This window comes from Schistocerca serialis, chromosome 1, assembly GCF_023864345.2.
Source record: "Schistocerca serialis cubense isolate TAMUIC-IGC-003099 chromosome 1, iqSchSeri2.2, whole genome shotgun sequence".
NCBI lineage: Eukaryota > Metazoa > Arthropoda > Insecta > Orthoptera > Acrididae > Schistocerca > Schistocerca serialis.
Genome location: NC_064638.1, coordinates 910,076,049 through 910,094,661, shown reverse-complemented (window position 1 = coordinate 910,094,661; position 18,613 = coordinate 910,076,049). Strand labels below are relative to the sequence as shown.

The 18,613-nt window shown below is 42.8% G+C and overlaps 1 protein-coding gene across 1 annotated transcript in view; it reads right to left on the bottom strand.

Moving 5' to 3' along the window:
• Nucleotides 1-15,074, bottom strand: part of LOC126446060 (sodium-dependent serotonin transporter) — a 507,897-nt gene extending 492,823 nt beyond the window's left edge. Inside the window, exons 1-2 of the mRNA XM_050090978.1 lie at nt 15,042-15,074; nt 14,822-14,990 (exon numbers count right to left, since the gene is read on the bottom strand). Coding sequence (XP_049946935.1) covers nt 14,822-14,990; nt 15,042-15,074 — 202 coding nt within the window. The remainder of the gene's footprint in view (nt 1-14,821; nt 14,991-15,041) is intronic.
• Nucleotides 15,075-18,613: the final 3,539 nt, after the last annotated feature.

Below are 18,613 nucleotides of genomic sequence, written 5' to 3'. Positions count from 1 at the left end.
ATTTGGAACCAGTTCAATGACCTTCCCGATCCAACTGCCCGCAAAATCTCCTCACTTAGCTTGTCTGGGATGTATTAGTAGACCGCAGTATCATTGCACCTCTGAGTGAGGATTCTCTGGTCGTCTTATTGTGAGTCAGAACGTAAACTGGGTCGATACTAAAGCGCATAACAAAACTCAGCGATACAGAGAACCTTATTGGAGGTACAACTTCAACGGAGGGATAACTTTTGAGAAGCCAGACAAACGTGTTGTTCCTGAAGAAGGTTAGTAGCCGTTTCAATAGTTGCAGGGTCAACAGTCTGGATGATTGACTGATCTGGCCTTGTAACATCAACCAAAGCGGCCTAGCTGTTCTGTTACTGCGAACGGCTGAAAGCAAGAAGGAATTACAGCCGCAATTTTTCCTGAGGGCATGCTGCTCTACTGTATGGTTAATTGATGACGTCTCCTTTCGTAAAATATTCCGGAGATAAAACAGTCCCCCATTCGGATCTGCGAGTGGAAACTACTCAGGAGGATATCGTCATCAAGAGAAACAAAGCCGGCGTTCTAGGGATTGGAGAGTGAAATGGTAATTCCCTTAATCGGACAGGTAGATTAGAGAATTTAAAAAGGGAAATGCATAGGTTTAAGTTACATATACATTACTGGCCATTACAATTGCTACACCACGAAGATGACGTGCTACAGATGCGAAATTTAACCGACAGGAAGAAGATGCTGTGATATGCAATTGATTAGCTTTTCAGAGCATTCACACAAGATTGGCGCCGGTGGCGACACCTACAACGTGCTGACATGAGTAAAGTTCCCAACCGATTTCTCATACACAAGCAGCAGTTGACCGGCATTGCCTGGTGAAACGTTGTTGTGATGCCTCATGTAAGGAGGAGAAATGCGTTCCATCACGTTTCCGACTTTGATAAAGGTCGGATTGAGCCTATCGCGATTTCGGTTTATCGTATCGCGACATTGCTGCTCGCGTTGGTCGAGATCCAATGACTGTTAGCAGAATAGGGAATCGGTGTGTTCAGGAGAGTAATACGGAACCCCATGCTGGATCCCAGTGGCCACGTATCACTAGCAGTCGAGATGACAGGCATCTTATCCACATGGCTGTAACGGATCGTGCAGCCACGTCTCGATCCCCGAGTCAACAGATGGGGACGTTTGCAAGACAACAACCATCTGCAAGAACAGTTCGACGACATTTGCAGCAGCATGGACTATCAGCTGGGAGACCATGGTTGCGGTTACCCTTGACGCTGCATCACAGACACGAGCGCCCGCGATGGTGTACTCAACGACGAACCTGTGTGCACGAATGGCAAAACGTCATTTTTTCGGATGAATCCACGTTCTGTTTACAGCATCATGATGGTCGCATACGTCTTTGGCGACATCGCGGTGAACTCACATTGGAAGCGTGTATTCGTTATCGCCATACTGGCGTATCACCCGTCGTGATGGTATGGAGTGCCATTGGTTACACGCCTCGCTCACCTCTTGTTCGCATTGACAGCACTTTGAACAGTGGACGTTACATTTCAGATGTGTTACGACCCGTGGCTGTACCCTTCATTCGATCCCTGCGAAACCCTACATTTCAGCAGGATAATGCACGACCGCATGTAGCAGGTCCTGTATGGGTCTTTCTGGATACAGAAAATGTTCGACTACTGCCCTGGCCAGCACGTTCTCCAGATCTCCCACCAACTGAAAACGTCTGGTCAATGGTGACCGAGCAACTGGCACGTCACAATACGCCAGTCACTACTCTTGATGAACTGTGGTATCGTGTTGAAGCTGCATGGGCAGCTGTACCTGTACACGCCATCCAAGCTTTGTTTGACTCGATGCCCAGGCGTATCAAGGCCGTTATAATAACAGGAGGTGGTTGTTCTGGGCACTGATTTCTCAAGATCTATGCACCCAAATTGCGTGAATATGTAATCACATGTCAGTTCTAGTATAATATATTTGTCCAATGAATACCTGTTTATCATCTGCATTTCTTCTTGGTGTAGCAGTTTTAGTAACCAGCAGTGTAATGGAAATTAGTGAAGTTCGGTGGCAGGAGGAACAGGACTTCTCGTCAGGTGAATACAGGATTATAAATACAAAGTCAAACAGGGACAATGCAGGAGCAGGTTTAATAATGAGTAAGTACATAGGAATGCGAACAGGCTACTAAGAACAGTATAGTGGACGCATTATCGTAGCCAAGGTAGACACAAAGTCCACGCCTACCACAGTAGTGAAGAGATTGAAGAAATATATGATGAAATATAACAAATTGTTCAGATAGGTAAGGAAGTCGAAAAATTAATAGTGATGCGGGACTGGAATTCGATAGCAGACAAAGGAAGAGAAGGAAAAGTGTAGGTGAACATGGACTGGGGGACAGGAATTAAAGCCGCGCGGAAAGAGCCGAGCAGTCTAAGACGCTGCAGTCATGGACTGTGCGGCTGGTCCCGGCGGAGGTTCGAGTCCTCCCTCGGGCATGGGTGTGTGTGTTCGTCCTTAGGATAATTTAGGTTAAGTAGTGTGTAAGCTTAGAGACTGATGACCTTAGCAGTTAATTCCCATAAGATTTCACACCCATTTAAACATTTTTGAACAGGAATTAAAGAGGAAGTCGCCTGGTAGAATTTTGCACAGAGCATTGTTTCATCATCGCTAACACTTGGTTTAAGAATCATACAATAAGACTGTATACGTGGAGCTGGAGACACTGGACGATTTCAGACTGATTATATAACGGTTAAACAGAAATTTCTGAACCATATTTTAAATTTTAAGACATTCCAGGTACAGATATGCACTCTGACCTCAATTTATTGGTTATGAACTGCAGATTAAAATTAAAGAAACTGCAAAAAGACAGGAAACTAAGGCGATGGCACCTGCATAAATTGAAAGAACCAGAGGTTGCTGAGAGCTTCAGAGGGAGCATTACACATTGGTTGACTAGAACATGGGAAAGGAACACAGTAGAAGAAGAATGGGTAGCTTTGAGAGATGAAATAGTGAAGGCAGCAGAGTATAAAATAGGTAAAAAGACCAGGCCTAGAAGAAATCCTTGGTTAACATTAGATATAGGGAATTTAACTGATGAAGGGAGAACATTTAAAAATGCAGTAAATAAATCAAGTGAAAGGTAGAGAAATGAGATTCACAGGAAGTGCAAGATTGCTAAACAGGAACGGCTAGAGGACAAATGTAAGGGTTTAGAAACATATTTCATTAGAGGAAAGATAGATACCGCCTACAGCTAAATTAAAGAGCTCTTTGGGGAAAAGAGAAGCAGCTCTATGAATATCAAAAGCTCAAATGGTAAACCAGTCCTAAGCAATGAAGGGAATGCTGACAGGTGGAAGGAGTACATGGAGGGTCTATACAAGGGAGATGTACTTGAAGCCAGTATTATAAAAAAGGGAGAGGCCGTAGATGAAGATGAGATGGGAGAAATGATACTGCGAGAATATTTGTCAGAGCAGTGAAAGACCCAAGTCTAAACAGGGCCCTGGAAGTAAACGATACGCTGTCGGAACTACTGATAGCCTTTGGAGAGCCAGCCATGACAAAACTATTCCATCTTGTGTGCAAGATGTATGAGGTGGGCGAAATATCACAACACTTCAAGAATATAGTAATTCTAATTACAAAGAAAACAATTGCTGACAGGTGTGAAAATTACCGAACTATCAATTTAGTAAGTCATGGTTACAAAATACTAACAGGAATTCCTTACTGAAGAATGGAAAAACTGATAGAAGCCGACCTCGGGGAAGATCAGTTTGGATTTTAGAGAAATGTAGGAATAGCGAGATAATACTGACATTAGGATTTCTCATAGAACATATGGCAAGGGAATGCAAATATACGTTTGTAGCATTGTATACTTAAAGAAAGCTTTTGACAATGTCGACTGGAATAGTTTCCTTGACATTCTGAAGGTAGCAGCAGTAAAATACAGGTTGTAGAAGGCTATTTACAACTTGTGCAGAAACCAGGTGGCAGTTACAAGAGTCCAGAGACACGAACGGGAAACAGTGGTTGCGAAGGGAGTGAGAGACGGTTGTAGCCTATCCCCGATGTCATTCATTAAAAGATGAATTTGAAGTAGGAATTAATTGGAGATGTATGGTTTCGGGCAGCCACTGACTCCGGTATGAAATATTGTCTTAGTCAATACTAATATAATTATGACGTAGTCTGTTCGTTCAAGATCCCATCGATTTCCATTTAAACTTCACCCTTGTTCTATAATGAATTGAAATGCATTACCGCTTCAACGCGCTACATTATGAAATTTACTATAGACTCGCACCGTTGAAGATAATGTTCCACGTGGCGTCTCTGCGCTTGGATGAAACACTACTCTTATCTCCGCAGTGAGTTAAGAAAACTTTCGAACACCTCACGGTTATCTCGTGACTTCACAAGACTGTACTGTTTGCAGCTCCAGTTCTTCAACCTCATCTGCGGGAGCATTTTTGAATTCACTCTTGCAGAACAATCCAGAGGACGGAGGTCAAATCATCTTGAAGGCTAAGATGTTGGCCCTGCTCGACCTAGCCATCTTGGGCCACAATGGCGCGTTAGACGCCATCTTATATCAACGGAAAAAATATGCCAGTGTGATGTCATACATGCTCATTTCCTAAACAGGGTTGACGAGTGAAATTTGAGGTCTCTTACATGCTGATTTATTCGAAAAATTTATGTTTCAAGTTTTGTGCTGATTACTAAAAAATATCATAATACTGTCAGTAGTGAGCAGTAATCATACATTCGCAGCAATCTCGTAAATGACTAGTTTGAGGATCTAAGTTTGCTGGAACGATTTTGGTTTTATTATTGTATAGTCGCACCTGTGTCAGTTCTTGCAGTTAATTATAATAACCTTTTTTATTGCTGTATCTTACATAGGTCGTTCAATAAGTAATGCACACTTTCTTATTTTTCTCAGCCATTTTCGGTTGAAAAAGTGAAGAATTTGTTGTACGGCATCGCGCAATATTCAGCCTTCAGCCAATGCAGCTTTATTAAGTTCCGGGAGGGCGCGGCGCTATACGTAGCTTTCGAAATGGCGTCTAACGGAGGTGCATTCCAGCATTCCAAGTAGAGAGCTGTAATTGAGTTGGTGGAGCCGGCCGCTGTGGCCGAGCGGTTCTAGGTGCTTCAGTCCGGAACCGCACTGCTGCTACGGTCGCAGGTTCAAATGTGATGTCCTTAGGTTACTTGGGTCTAAGTAGTTCAAAGTCTAGGGGACTGATGACCTCAGATGTTAGGTCCCATAGTGCTTACAAGGGAACCTCCCCATCGCACCCCCGTCAGATTTAGTTATAAGTTGGCACAGTGGATAGACCTTGAAAAACTGAACACAGATCAATCGAGAAAACAGGAAGAAGTTGTACGGAAGTATGAAAAAAATAAGCAAAATATACAAACTGCGTAGTCCTGTGCAAGATAGGCAACATCAAGGTTAATGTGCGCTCAGCACCGCCGCGGTCCCGTGGTTAGCGTGGGCAGCTGCAGAACGCGAGGCCCTTGGTTCAAGTCTCACATCGAGTGAAAATTTTACTTTCTTTATTTTCGCAGAGTTATGATCTGTCCGTTCGTTCGTTGACGTCTCTGTTCACTGTAATAAGTTTAGTGTCTGTGTTTTGCGACCGCACCGCAAAACCGTGCGATTAGTAGACGAAAGGACGTGCCTCTCCAATGGGAACCTAAAACATTTGATCGCAAGGTCATAGGTCAACCGATTCCTCCACAGGAAAGCACGTCTGATATATTCTATACGACGCTGGTGACGGCATGTGCGTCTCATGACAGGAATATGTTGTCGAGCCACCTAACTTGTACACCTGGCGAATGCGTAAAAAGATTCTCCTACCTTGCCCGATTTAGGTTTTCTTGTGGATGTGATAATCACTCCCAAAAAAGTGATCGCATCGGACGGACGGACGGACAGATAATAATTGTCTGAAAATAAAAAAATTAAATTTTCACTCGAGGGAAGACTTGAACCAAGGACCTCTCGTTCCGCAACTGCTCACGCTAACTACGGGACCACGGCGCTGCTGAGCTGTCACTATCCTTGATGTTTCTTGTCTTATGCATGGTCTTCTCAGTTTGTATATTTTGATTATTTTTTTCATAGTTCCACACAACTTCTTCCTGTTTTCTCGATTGATCTGTGTTCAGCTTTTCAAGGCCTATCCACTGTGCCAACTTATAACTAAATCTCAGGGGGGTGCGATGGGGACGTTCCCTTGTTAGAGTCTTTTGAACCATCTCTAGGTGGGAAACCAGAGCATCGTATATCTTCATAGCCTTTTGTGGAATGTAAATGGAGACCTGGCCATAATCAAAAGCACGGTGAGTCGTGTGGCGAGGCGTCTGCCATCGTCGCGACGAGGTCGCTCAAACATGTCCGATCTCCCGCGTGCCGATCGGCTGGCCGCAACAACTGTGACTCCTACAATCCTAAAATGCTGGAACTCACCGGCAGTCTCAACCGAGGTGATTTTCGGATCACAATCCAACATCTCACTGCTCAACTGGACGTCTCTGTAGCTAGTGCTGACACACTCGTTTACCGGATGGGGTACTCAGATGCGTGTGCCTGATGTGTTCCTCGCCGCCGAACAGAAGACCATGAAGAGCAACGAAGGGCCATCTGTGCGGATCTGCAGGGGCGTTACGAGGCCGTTTGTGACAATTTTTTGTCGAACAGCATCACTTAGAACCGTAAATAAAAAGGCAACTCATGGAGTGGCTCCACACCAGCGCTCCTCCGAAGAAAAAGTTCAAAGCCGCACCCTCAGCTGCTGAAGTCATGATGGTCTCCTGGAGCTCGGAAGGGATTATTCTGTTTGATGTCCTCCTTCACGGTGCAACGATCAACTCTGAAGTGGATTGTGCTACCGTCATGAAGTTGTAAAAACGACTTCAGCGTGTTCGTCGCAACAATAATGCAAACGAATTTCTTCTCCATGGCAGCGCAAGGCCTCACGCAAGTCTGCGCATCCGAGAGACAAGCACAAAACTCAATTGGACTGTTCTTCCTCATCCATGCTGTAGCCCGGGTCTTTCACCTTCCGCCTTCCACCTGTTTGTTCATGAAGGATGCATTCCGAGGGAGACAGTATGTGGATGTTGGGGAGTTTATTGATGCAGCAAGACGTTGGCTCTGACGTCGGCCAGTAGAGTGGTGCCATGAAGACATACGGGCCCTGCCAGTAACGTGGCGTAAGACCGTCGCATTGAACGAAGATTATGTTGAAAAACAGAGTTTTGAAGCCAAACGAGTGGAGATTAATATGATGTATTCGAATCCTGAATAAAACCAACCTGCTTTCGGAAAAAAAGTGTTTCATTACTTATTGAACGATCCTCATATTTAATGCAGCGTAGTACACAGTGCTCTGTGCAACCAGTCACGTGGCTCGCAATGTGGCTGTCAACTTGTTGTTTGTATCCCAAGACTCCACAGAGTCTCTCTTCCTATGGTCTATGGCTACTACCAGTATAAGAAGCGATACAGTAGAGAGATTGAATTCACCACAGCGTTTGGGTTGCCCGGCACCCAATGGTAATTTGTACCAAAATTATTAATTGTGGCGTATCTGTATCACTGAACGACTGAAACGATCATCCCGTCACCGAATTTGAGTTGCAGGTTGCCTATCTAATGACTTACAGGGCAGCAAGAATTTGATTTTCAGTATTTCATATAATTATTGACCGAATATAAAAATTTCACACACTATCATACTCGACTATTTAAAAAAAATAATTTCAGTTTACAGGTTTGACGTAATAAATCAAGTATTACAGTTAGAAACTGCACATATGCTTCGAGGCAGCGTTACTCGCGGCGCGGAAATTAACCATATTATATTCGGTTAGTATTTGATAATGAAAGCACTTAGCCACTTCCAACAAACTTTACTCTTAATTTAAAACTTTTTGTAAACTTTTCTTCACTTACTCCCTCAATGTCAAATATTTAATAGGTTAACTCATTTGTAAGGTATCCGTAAATTTGAAACTGTTTTATACATAGCATTTCGATTCTTTAAAGAATCGGGGGTGTCTGGCAATTAGCTAAGACGGAAAAGAACCTCAGTAACAATTCGGCCCAGCACATTTTAACTCGGCCTAAAAATATTGCAAAATTGTTTGAGTTCCATTGTCTTCCTTGTAAACCTACAGTTCATTCTGACTAACATCTGAAAGTTCGTGAAAAAGTGTAGTGTTCATGGTGTAAATTTTAGCTGAAAACATAATCGTCATATTAGAATTACCGACATAACTTTTCCCCAGGAAACATGGACCTTGCCGTTGGTGGGGAGGCTTCCGTGCCTCATTGATACATACAGACGCAGGTGCAACCACGACGGAGGGGTACCTGTTGAGAGGCCAGACGAAAGCGTGGTACCTGAAGAGGGGCAGCAGCTTTTTCAGTAGTTGCAGGAGCAACCGTCTCCATGATTGACTGATCTGGCCTTTAATCAAAACGGCCTCGCTGTTCTGGTACTGCGAACAGCTGAAAGCAAGGGGAAACTGCAACCGTAACCTTTCCGTTGACTTGCAGTTCCACTGTATGGTTAAAGGGAAGGGGGGGGGGGCTACTCACGAGGATGTCGTTATCAGAAGAAACAAAACTACATATGGGATCGTGGAATATAAGATCTCTTAATCGAGTAAGCAGGTTAGAAAATTTAAAAAGGGAAATGGGTAGCTTAAATTTACACATACTTGGAATTAGGGAAGTTCTGTGGCTGGAGGAACAGGACTTCTCGTCAAGTGAATACAGGGCTATAAATGTAAAATCAAGTTGAGGCTATTAAGGTGAAGGTTTAATAATAAATAAGAAAATATGAATGCGGATAAGCTACTACGAACAGCATAGTAAATGCATTGTTGTGGGCAAGAGAGACGCAAAGCCCACACCCACCACAGTAGTACAAGTTCATATGTCAGCTAGCCCCACAGCTATGATGAGATAAAACAAATTATTCTTATAGTTAAGGGCCACGAAAATTTAATGGTGATGGGGGATTGGAATTCGCGAGTAGAGAAAGAGAGAGGGAAAAATAGCGGGTGAAGAAGAACTGGGAGAAAGGAATGAGAGAGGAATCCGCCTGGTAGAATTTTGCACAGAGAATAATTTAATCATAGGTAACACTAGGTTTAAGAATCATGAAAGAAGGTTGTATACGTGGGAGCGACCTGGAGACACTGGGAGATTTCATATTATTTATATAATGATAAGACAGAGATTTAGGAACTAGATTACAAATTGTAAACATTTCCAGGTGCATATGTGCACTCTGACCACAATTTATTGGCTATGAACTATAGATTAAAAGTAAAGAAATTGGAAAAAGGTACGAAATTAAGGATATGGGACCTGGATAAACGGGGACAAGGAATACAGTAGATGAAGAATGTGTAGCGTTGGGAGATGAAATACTGTAGGCAGAAGAAGATCAAATAGGTAAAAAGACGAGGTCTAGTAGAAATCTTTGGGTGACACAAGAATACTGAATTTATTTGATAAAAAGACGAACAATCATATCTCTTTAAAGGAAAGATAGGCACCAAATACAGGAAAATTAAAGAGGTAATTGGGGAAAAGAGAAGCAGCTCTGCGAATATCAAGAGGTCTGATGGTAAACAGTCCTAAGCAAAGAAAAGAAAGCTGAAAGATAGAAGGGGTACATAGAGGATCTATACAAGGGAGATGTGGTTGACGGCAGTATTATAAAAACGGAAGAGGACGTAGATGAAGATGAGATAGGAGATATGATACTACGTGAAGAATTTGGCAGAGCACTGAAAGATTTAATTCGGGAGTAGATGACATTCCGTCGGAACTACTGGTCGCCTTGGGACAGCAAGCCATATCAAACCTATTCCATCTCGCACGCAAGACGTATGAGACGGGCGAGATACCCTTAGACTTCAAGAAGAATATAGTAATTCCAATTCCAAAGAGTGCAATTGCTGACAGATGTGAAAATTCACGATCAGTCAGTTTAATAAGTCATTGTTGCAAAAAAATAACATGAAATCGTTAGAGAGAAATTGAAAAACTGATGTAAATCGACCTTGGAGAAGATCATTTTGGATTCCTGAGAAATGTAGGAACATGAGTCGATGTTGACCCTAGCCGGCCGAGGTGGCGTGCGGTTCTAGGCGCCTCAGTCCGGAACCGCGAGACTGCTACGGTTGCAGGTTGGAATCCTGCCTCGGGCATGGATGTGTGTGATGTCCTTAGGTTAGTTAGGTTTAAGTAGTTCTAAGTTCTAGGGGACTGATGACCTCCGATGTTAAGTCCCATAGTGCTCAGAGCCATTTGAAGCATTTGACCATAGGACTTGTCTTATAAGATAGGTTAAGCATTTATGGACTTAGGAAAAGTTTTTGACAATGTTGACTGGAATACTCTCTTTGACATCCTGAAGGTAGCAGTAGTAAAACACTGGGAGCAAAAGGCTATTTACAACTTGTGCAGAAACCAGACGGCATGTATAAGAATCGAGGGGCATGAAAGGGAAGCAGTGGTTGGGACCGGAGTGAGATAGGGTTGTAGCCTGTCCCAGGTGTCAGTCAATCTGTTCATTGAACAAGCAGTGGTGGAAACAAGAAAAAAAGAACTTGGAGTAGGATTTATAGTTCAGGGAGAAGAAATGAAAATTCTGAGGTTTGACGAAGCCATTGTAATTCTGTCAGTGACAACAAAGGACTTGGAAGAGCAGTTGAACGAAATGGACAGTGTCTTGAAAGGAGGATATGAGATGAACATCAATAAAAGTAAAACAGTAGAACATAGTCGTATTAAATCAGGTGATGCTGAGGCGATTATCTTAGGAAACAACGCACTTAAAGTAGTAAATCAGTTATGCATTTGGGCAGCAAAATAACTTATGTCGCACGAAGTAGAGAGGATATAAAATGTAGACTGGCAATTGCAAGGAAAGCATTTCTGAAGAAGGGAAATTTGTTAACAGCGAAGATAGATTTAAGTGTTAACAAGTGTTTTCTGAAAGTATTTGTATGGAGTGTAGCTATGTATAGAAATGTAACAAGGACTTTAAACAGTTTATAGAAGAAGGAAATAGAAGTTTTTAAACGTGCTACAAAATAATGCAGAAAATTAGATGTGTACATCACGTAACTAATGAGGAAGTACTGAGTAGAACTGGGGAGTAAAGAAAGTTGTAGCACAATCTGACTAGAAGAAGGGATCGATTGGTAGGACATATTCTGAGACATCAAGAGATGACCAGTTTAGTACAGGAGGGTTAAAAATAGTAGAGGAAAACCAAAGGAGGAATCCATCAAGCAGATTCAGAAGGATTTGGTTGCAGAAGTTACTCGAAGATGAAGAGACTTACAGAGGTTAGAGTAGGATGGAGTGCTACAAAAAACCATTCTTTGGACTGAACGCCACAACAAGAGACATTACTTCTACGGTAAAAAAAAATCCTTCCGACCATTTTTTTCCGAGACGATTTCTCAGCAATGTTTCTGTGGTTGCAGGACGCCAGACCATGGCTATTTGTGGCAGTCACTCTATTTGCGTAGTCAGCCACTGACTGCGCCGTGTATCTCTCATTCGTCAGGCGGGCGTCATTATAAATTGTGACAGTAACTACGCAACTAACACTACGCCCAACAATGTTCATAATAACAATGTTGACAATCCGGAATTGTTGACGAAATTTACATTACTATCTGGTTTTTATACTTAAAATGCAGCTACTCAGAGAGGTCCAGTGTGGGCTGTGATTATTGTATGTCAGCGAAACATGGTAGGTAATGCGTTAATGTGAAACTGATTTAAGGTGGGAAAAATTAGTAACAATTTTGATCACCAGGTGCAAATCTGACTCTGTGATTGCTCGAATGAGGTATATATATAGATATAGTAACAGAAAACTATGTAACTGAAGTATGATTCGTTATTCATAGTAAACTAGGGATAAAGAGTGAGATACTGTGAACAATTCAGTGGTAGAATTACTCTCATCAGACTGGACAGCAAACCAAAACCCACAACAAAGGTCACCGAAGAGGTAGAGTATGTGAGAGCATTGAACGTAAAACTCATCGTATAAAGGTACACGACAATCTCATAATCATGTGGATTTGAACGGTGTAGTAGGAGAAGGAACAGTAACAGTGTTACTGGAGAATACAGGCTTGTAGTAGGAAATAGAAATGAGAAAAATTTCGAGTTCTGCAGTAACCTTCAACTAGTAATAACAAATACACTGTTTGTAAATCACAAGAGAATAATGTGCTTTTGATGCTCTTCTAGTCTGTAGCTTCTACTACACACACAGGTACAATGCAGGTAGCTATGAAGGAATCTTTTGTAACAGGAGTATTTCAATGGATCGACGAAAGAAGATGACACAAAAATATTTCTGGATAAAATTTAATTCAGTAACGTAAGTCGCTTAGGAATGAAGTCAATAGAAAGTTCATCTAAGGGAATCGGTTACAGGAAAAAACGTGGGGAAATCGAAAAGGACAGATTCAGCAAATACAAAAGTCACAATAACTTTTGGTTAAATTAAAAGTAAAGCTGTCAACAATAAAAGTGTAAAGAAATCCAACTTAAACGCAGAGGAGAGCGGATTAATTGAAATGGTGTCTTGAGGAACTTTAAGAACAGACGAACCGTTTCCTGACATTATAGAAGAAGGAATGGATGTAAATTTGGAAGACATGGTACATACACTAACAGAGTCAGAGTTTCACAGATATGAGGAAGATTTGGAATAAAATAAGACGGAAAAGATGCGTATCCTTCCTGCAGAATTTTTAAGTCATTGATGGAAGTGGCAACTAAGTGATTATTCAAGTTAACTTGTAGAATATATGTGACTGGATAAATGCCATCGAACTTTCGGCACAGCACCACAGACATAATTCTTAAGATAAACACAGTCAGATAAGTAGTAAAACTATCGCACAATCAGCTCATGGTCCCACGTTGCTGTCAAGAGTAATATTACAGAAGAGTAGAAACAGAAAATTCGCCTTTAGGAAAGGTGAAGAGAGAGATAATGTGCTTGGATATAGAGACAAAATATCAACGATAAGGTTCGCCGATGGCATTACTATGTGGAGAAGAATACAGGACCCATTGTAAGGAATGAACAGTCTGAGGTGCGAAGAATATGGACTGAGAAACACGAAAGTGTTAATGTATAGTAGGAACAACATTATCGATAAACTTAAGATCAATATCGAGGACGACATAATGGATGATTTTTGTTGCCTTCGAAGCAGAGTACTGCAGGGCAGATGAAACATGGTGGATATAAGAAGCAGAACATCATAGGTAAAGAAGGACTCCATCGCAACAAAAAATCTACTAGTATCAAACGGAGGTCTCAATTTGAGGCTGAAATTTGTATAGATGTTCCTCTGGAGTACAGCACTGAACATGAATCGTGGGAAAAAGAGAAGAAGAAAACTGAAGCGTAGCAAATGTGGTGTTACAAAAGAATGTCGAAGATTAAGTGTACTGACATTCTCAGAAATGAAGAGGTTCTGCACAGAATGGATGAGGGAAGGAGCATATGGAAAACTAACTAGAAGAGACAGAAGGATAATACGACACATGTCAAGAGATCACGCAATATATTCCATGGTACTAAAAGGGATCTGTAGAGAGTAAAACCTGCAGAGCAAGACAAGTACAGGAATCCATACAATTAATAATTAAGAATATGGGTGATAGTGCTACTATGAGATGAAGTCGTGATGGGCTGCATGAAACCAGCCAGAAGACTGACGAGGAAAAAACGGAGAAACTGAATGGAAAAGATGAGAAAGTTGACCCTAAGTTAGCTGTTGGGAAGGGAGGGAGAAAAGTAGGACTAAGAGGACATGGAAAGGAACAGGGATATTCTGTTAAAGCTAGAAGGATGGGTGGATTTCGTACTCGGATTAAGGAGGTCATTAAAGATATGACCTGTGCAGAAAGTATAGGTGAAAGCTTCAAGTGTGATAGAGTACGATGATTGATATGGATGAATCGTCAAGTTTAGGAAAAACGCACCAAAAGCAAAGGTGACCACTTCAGAAGAGGTGAAGTGAAATAAACATGTTCATATCCTTATGAACATGTTTATTTATTCGAAGTGGGAAGGTTAGATATGTAAGGCGACGTGGTATGCATGGCTTCTGAGGGTTTACAAATTGTCGAAGAGGAAATCTAAGCGACATTGACATAAGAGAGCTTACGTCAAATTTAGGTCCTATAGATGAGAAGTGAAAGAGTTCTTTCACCTATGTTCTGCTGGTTAGTGTTTTTAGTAATTTCAATCTGTTGAGAACTCTTTGCCATATAATTAATAACTGCAATCGACGGTTGGTGTGAAGTGTTTCAGTTTGTTATTTAATTGAATAGGTCAGTCAGAAATGGCAATGGCGAGGTAGAAGACGTAGAAGCTGTGGATGTTTCGTCCTAAAATTATTGCTTTAGTCTTGGAAAGGTTGATGCCGAGGAACCACTGGTTGAGGTGCGGTTGAAAGGGACGTTCGGATTTTTGGAGGGTGGAGGTCAATGTAATGGGGGAGGAGAGACTTGAGCAGATCGTAGCAGACTAGACTTGGTATAATGGGATGTGCTCTGGACCTCGTCTTAGGTTTCATGTAAGTATAATGTGAGGCTGTCACTGTGAATCGAAGCCACGATATTGTCATATACGTAGGCATACATCCTGGCCACTAGAACATGATGCTGTCAGCAAAAGAGTGCATAGTAGAGGAGACTCACCGCCGCCGTTTTGGTAGCAGATGTAGGGGAAGCGCCAGACGTTGCCGAGGTCGACGGCGAAGCCGATTACTGCGAGCAGGAACTCGACCTTCTTGGCCCAGGTCTCGCGGGGCCTGGCCGGCGTCAGCGCCACCACGACGGCGGCGTACTTGCCGGCGGCCGCGTCTGCCTGCGGCTGCGGCTGCGCCTGCGGGGGCGGCTGCGGGGGCGGAGGGGCGGCCGGCTGCCCCTGGCGCGGCTGCTCGCCCGCCATGCCTGCGCCTGCCTCGCCTCGCTCCTGCAACAGCCGAGAACCTCTCTGCACTTACTGACAAGGACGCTCGCAGGCGTTCCAGGCTGTGGAGGGAACAGTCCGACTGCTGAATGGTGATAAGCTGTCAGAAATTTTCACAACTACGAGGGGAAGGGGCTCATAAAGTTTGATTAATTATCAGCTCAAGAAGGAGAAGTTATGTAATCCGTATGTCTGTGATAGCATGCTTACTTCATACTCTCCAGAATGCCGCGCATTATAAAGGGATTTTACGGTGCTCATACGTGATGTTCTTTTGGTGATAAAAGGATGGGATCAAGATTTTTGGGTAGCCCTTCGACTAGGGATCATTTGTGCACTCAACAGAAGTATCTTCTTAGTGCCAGTATCCTACAGACAGGATCAAAGTATGAATATCTTACAATTCCTCCTATTTAGGCAAATGGAGCCAATCGGTTGGTTCTTTTTGCATTTGATGTGGTGTACGGTGGGCTTGATGACACTTATGGAGGCACCATTAGTTCATGGGAGGTTGCCAAGAAAACCCTCAGAAAATAATTTTTAAACTATATTTTCGCCGTCACTAGTGGATCAAAACCCAGTCCAGTGTACCAAGTCGGCTACGCATAGCAAATGGCTGAAGTTTTTACGATGTATTCTTAAGATGCAGATGGCAATAATTTTGAAAATTCAAACTTCCTGGCAGATTAAAACTGTACGCCGGACCGAGACTCGAACTTGGGACCATTCTCGTTGCCGGCCGTGGTGGCCGTGCGGTTCTAGGAGCTACAGTCCGGAACCGTGGGACTGCTACAGTCGCAGTTTCGAATCCTGCCTCGGGCATGGATGTGTGTGGTGTCCTTAGGTTAGTTAGGTTTAAGTAGTTCTAAGTTCTAGGGGACTGATGACCTAAGATGTTAAGTCCCATAGTGCTCAGAGCTATTTGAACCATTCTCATTCTGAATTTCGACAATTCCTTTCATAAAGATAGAGAGGTTAAAACTAACCCAACTTGTAGACGTAAAATATGCACATAAAATCCGGTGTGAGACGAAAACTCAGCTTATAAAATGACGCAGCACGAGTGTGTTATCAGCCAGGAATCCCATGTTGTCGCACTACAGCACATGCAATACGTTTTGCACGAAAAATCCGATCTTAGGCGTAAAATTAATTTTGCATTATTTCAATTTCACACAGTAAAGTGTCTAAACATTACCGATCAAGACATTTGAGTTACATGCCCTGCTGCAGCAGGGAAAACAAGGGAACCAGCGGAAAAATGCTCCTATCGAAGCACAAAAAATGTGAATATTTTGCTGTTTATTTAAAATATTCTGACTGAAAAGCAGGGTACAAGCTGCATCGTTCTACTTTCCCCAGCACCTTCAAAATTTTCCCAAAAATTTTAGTGTGCAAACATATTGTGCTTCTTTATGCTGAGAGAGAAGAAGACAATGGAATTGGCAAGCATAAGGAAAAGTGATAAATACTGGAAGAGAGTAGACAGTGGTTGTGTTATGCAAAGAGCGAAGGACAAAATGACAGTGTGAGAGAAAGAGAGGGACGCAGTTTCAGTGGAACATAACAGACAGTGACACAACAGTGCTCAAAAAGAGTGACGGAGACAGCATCAGTGGAAGAGGAATAAAGAAAAAGTGGAATTGGGTGAGAACTAGTGACAATGAGAGACAGAGTACACGACAACGGTAACGAGAAGGACAGTGTGACAGTGAGAAAAGGCAGCAGCAGTAGTAGGAAGGAAGAAAGAGAGAGCAAGAGGGAGACAGTGATAGCGAGAGGAGACTGTAGTTGTTGGCCAGAACGAAGGGGACTGCGGCTGTTACACGGGAGACAATGACAAAGAGACACAAAGAGATGATGACGATGAGCTGGAATGAATGAGAGAGTGAGAAAGGGCAACTGGGAGTGTATCTGTGGTGTCACCGCCAGACACCACACTTGTTATGTGGTAGCCTTTAAATCGGCCGCGGTCAGTTAGTATACGTCGGACCCGCGTGTCGCCACTATCAGTGATTGCAGATCGAGCGCCGCCACAGGGCAGGTCTAGTCCAGAGAGACTCCCTAGCACTCGCCCCGGTTGTAAGGCCGACTTTGCTAGCGATGGTTCACTGACTACTTACGCTCTCATTTGCAGAGACGACAGTTTAGCATAGCCTTCCGCTACGTCATTTGCTACGACCTAGCAAGGCGCCATATTCAGTTACTATTCTGAACAGATAATATTGTGAATCATGTACCATCAAGAGCGACGTTCATCATTAATGGACTAAAGTATCAAACTAATTATGTCCGCTTTCTGAATTATCATTCCTTGTCATGTGCCAGACCACACGTCAGTATAGTTCTTCCCTCTTCACGCCAGCTTGCGTGAGCTAAAACGCGTGCCTTTTCGGCCGCCACTAGTAACAAGGTGTTGGCTCTTCTGCCAACACAACAGGATCAATATGAGCGACTTACGGCGATGTACTAGTGCATGTGAGCGAGTTACGTTGGGGGAGCTTGTGGGTGTTTAACGTGAGTTGCAGGTACGAATAGCCGGCCTGTGTGGCCGAGCGGTTCTAGGCGCTTCAGTCTGGAACAGCGCGACCGCTACAGTCGCAGGTTCGAATCCTGCCTCGGTCATTGACGTGTGTGATGTGCTTAGGTTAGTCAGGTTTAAGTAGTTCTAAATTCTAGGGGACTGATGACCTCAGATGTTAAGTCCCATAATGCTCAGAGCCATTTGTGGCATTTGGTACGAATATGTTCACATACCAAAATATTTGAGAAAATTTATGAAGGTGCTCAGGGAGGTAGAATGAGGCAGCTGGTACCCCACTTGTCAGTCAGAGGCTTTTAAATAAGTGGGAACATATTCGCATTTTTTGTGCTCCGATAGGAACATTTTTCCGCTCGTTAATTATTTGTTTACAGGTGTATGTCTGCAGTTCTGGTACAATTTGAAATCTCCGCGCCGCAATTTCGTATCACACCGTTAGAAGGGCCTGAGAATATGGTACATCTAAAGATGAAGTAGTGTACCTTCGGGTAATACGCGTGTTGCATTAGAACAAGTACGGCGCTGCATCAGCCCACGCTGTGTTTATGGAAGTATACGGTATCATTTCATCATCATAGTGAAGCTCGAGGTGTTATCTTCAAACTGTCAGATTTACAGGAGAGCAAAATAAGTTTAAATGAAAGGTATAAATCCAAAAATATTTAAATTTTATTGAAACTTCATAGATAAAGAGTTACAAATGAACAGATGTAAACGTTCGTACTAATGTGTGCCACCTGTTTTGTAAAATGGACTTTGTGAACTCACGATACCTTTCTTTGGAAAAATATACAGCATGTTTCTATCGTAGGTTGCGCTAAAACACCTTTACAATAACAAAAATTATTTTATTATATTCCTGTGCTCTATTCACAAGAGATCCTCGTTAATCAGCAGTTGATACATCATCATCAGTATGTTCTGGTGTAGCGGTTTGTATTGGAACAGGCTTTGATACGCAGTTGGGATGTACTTG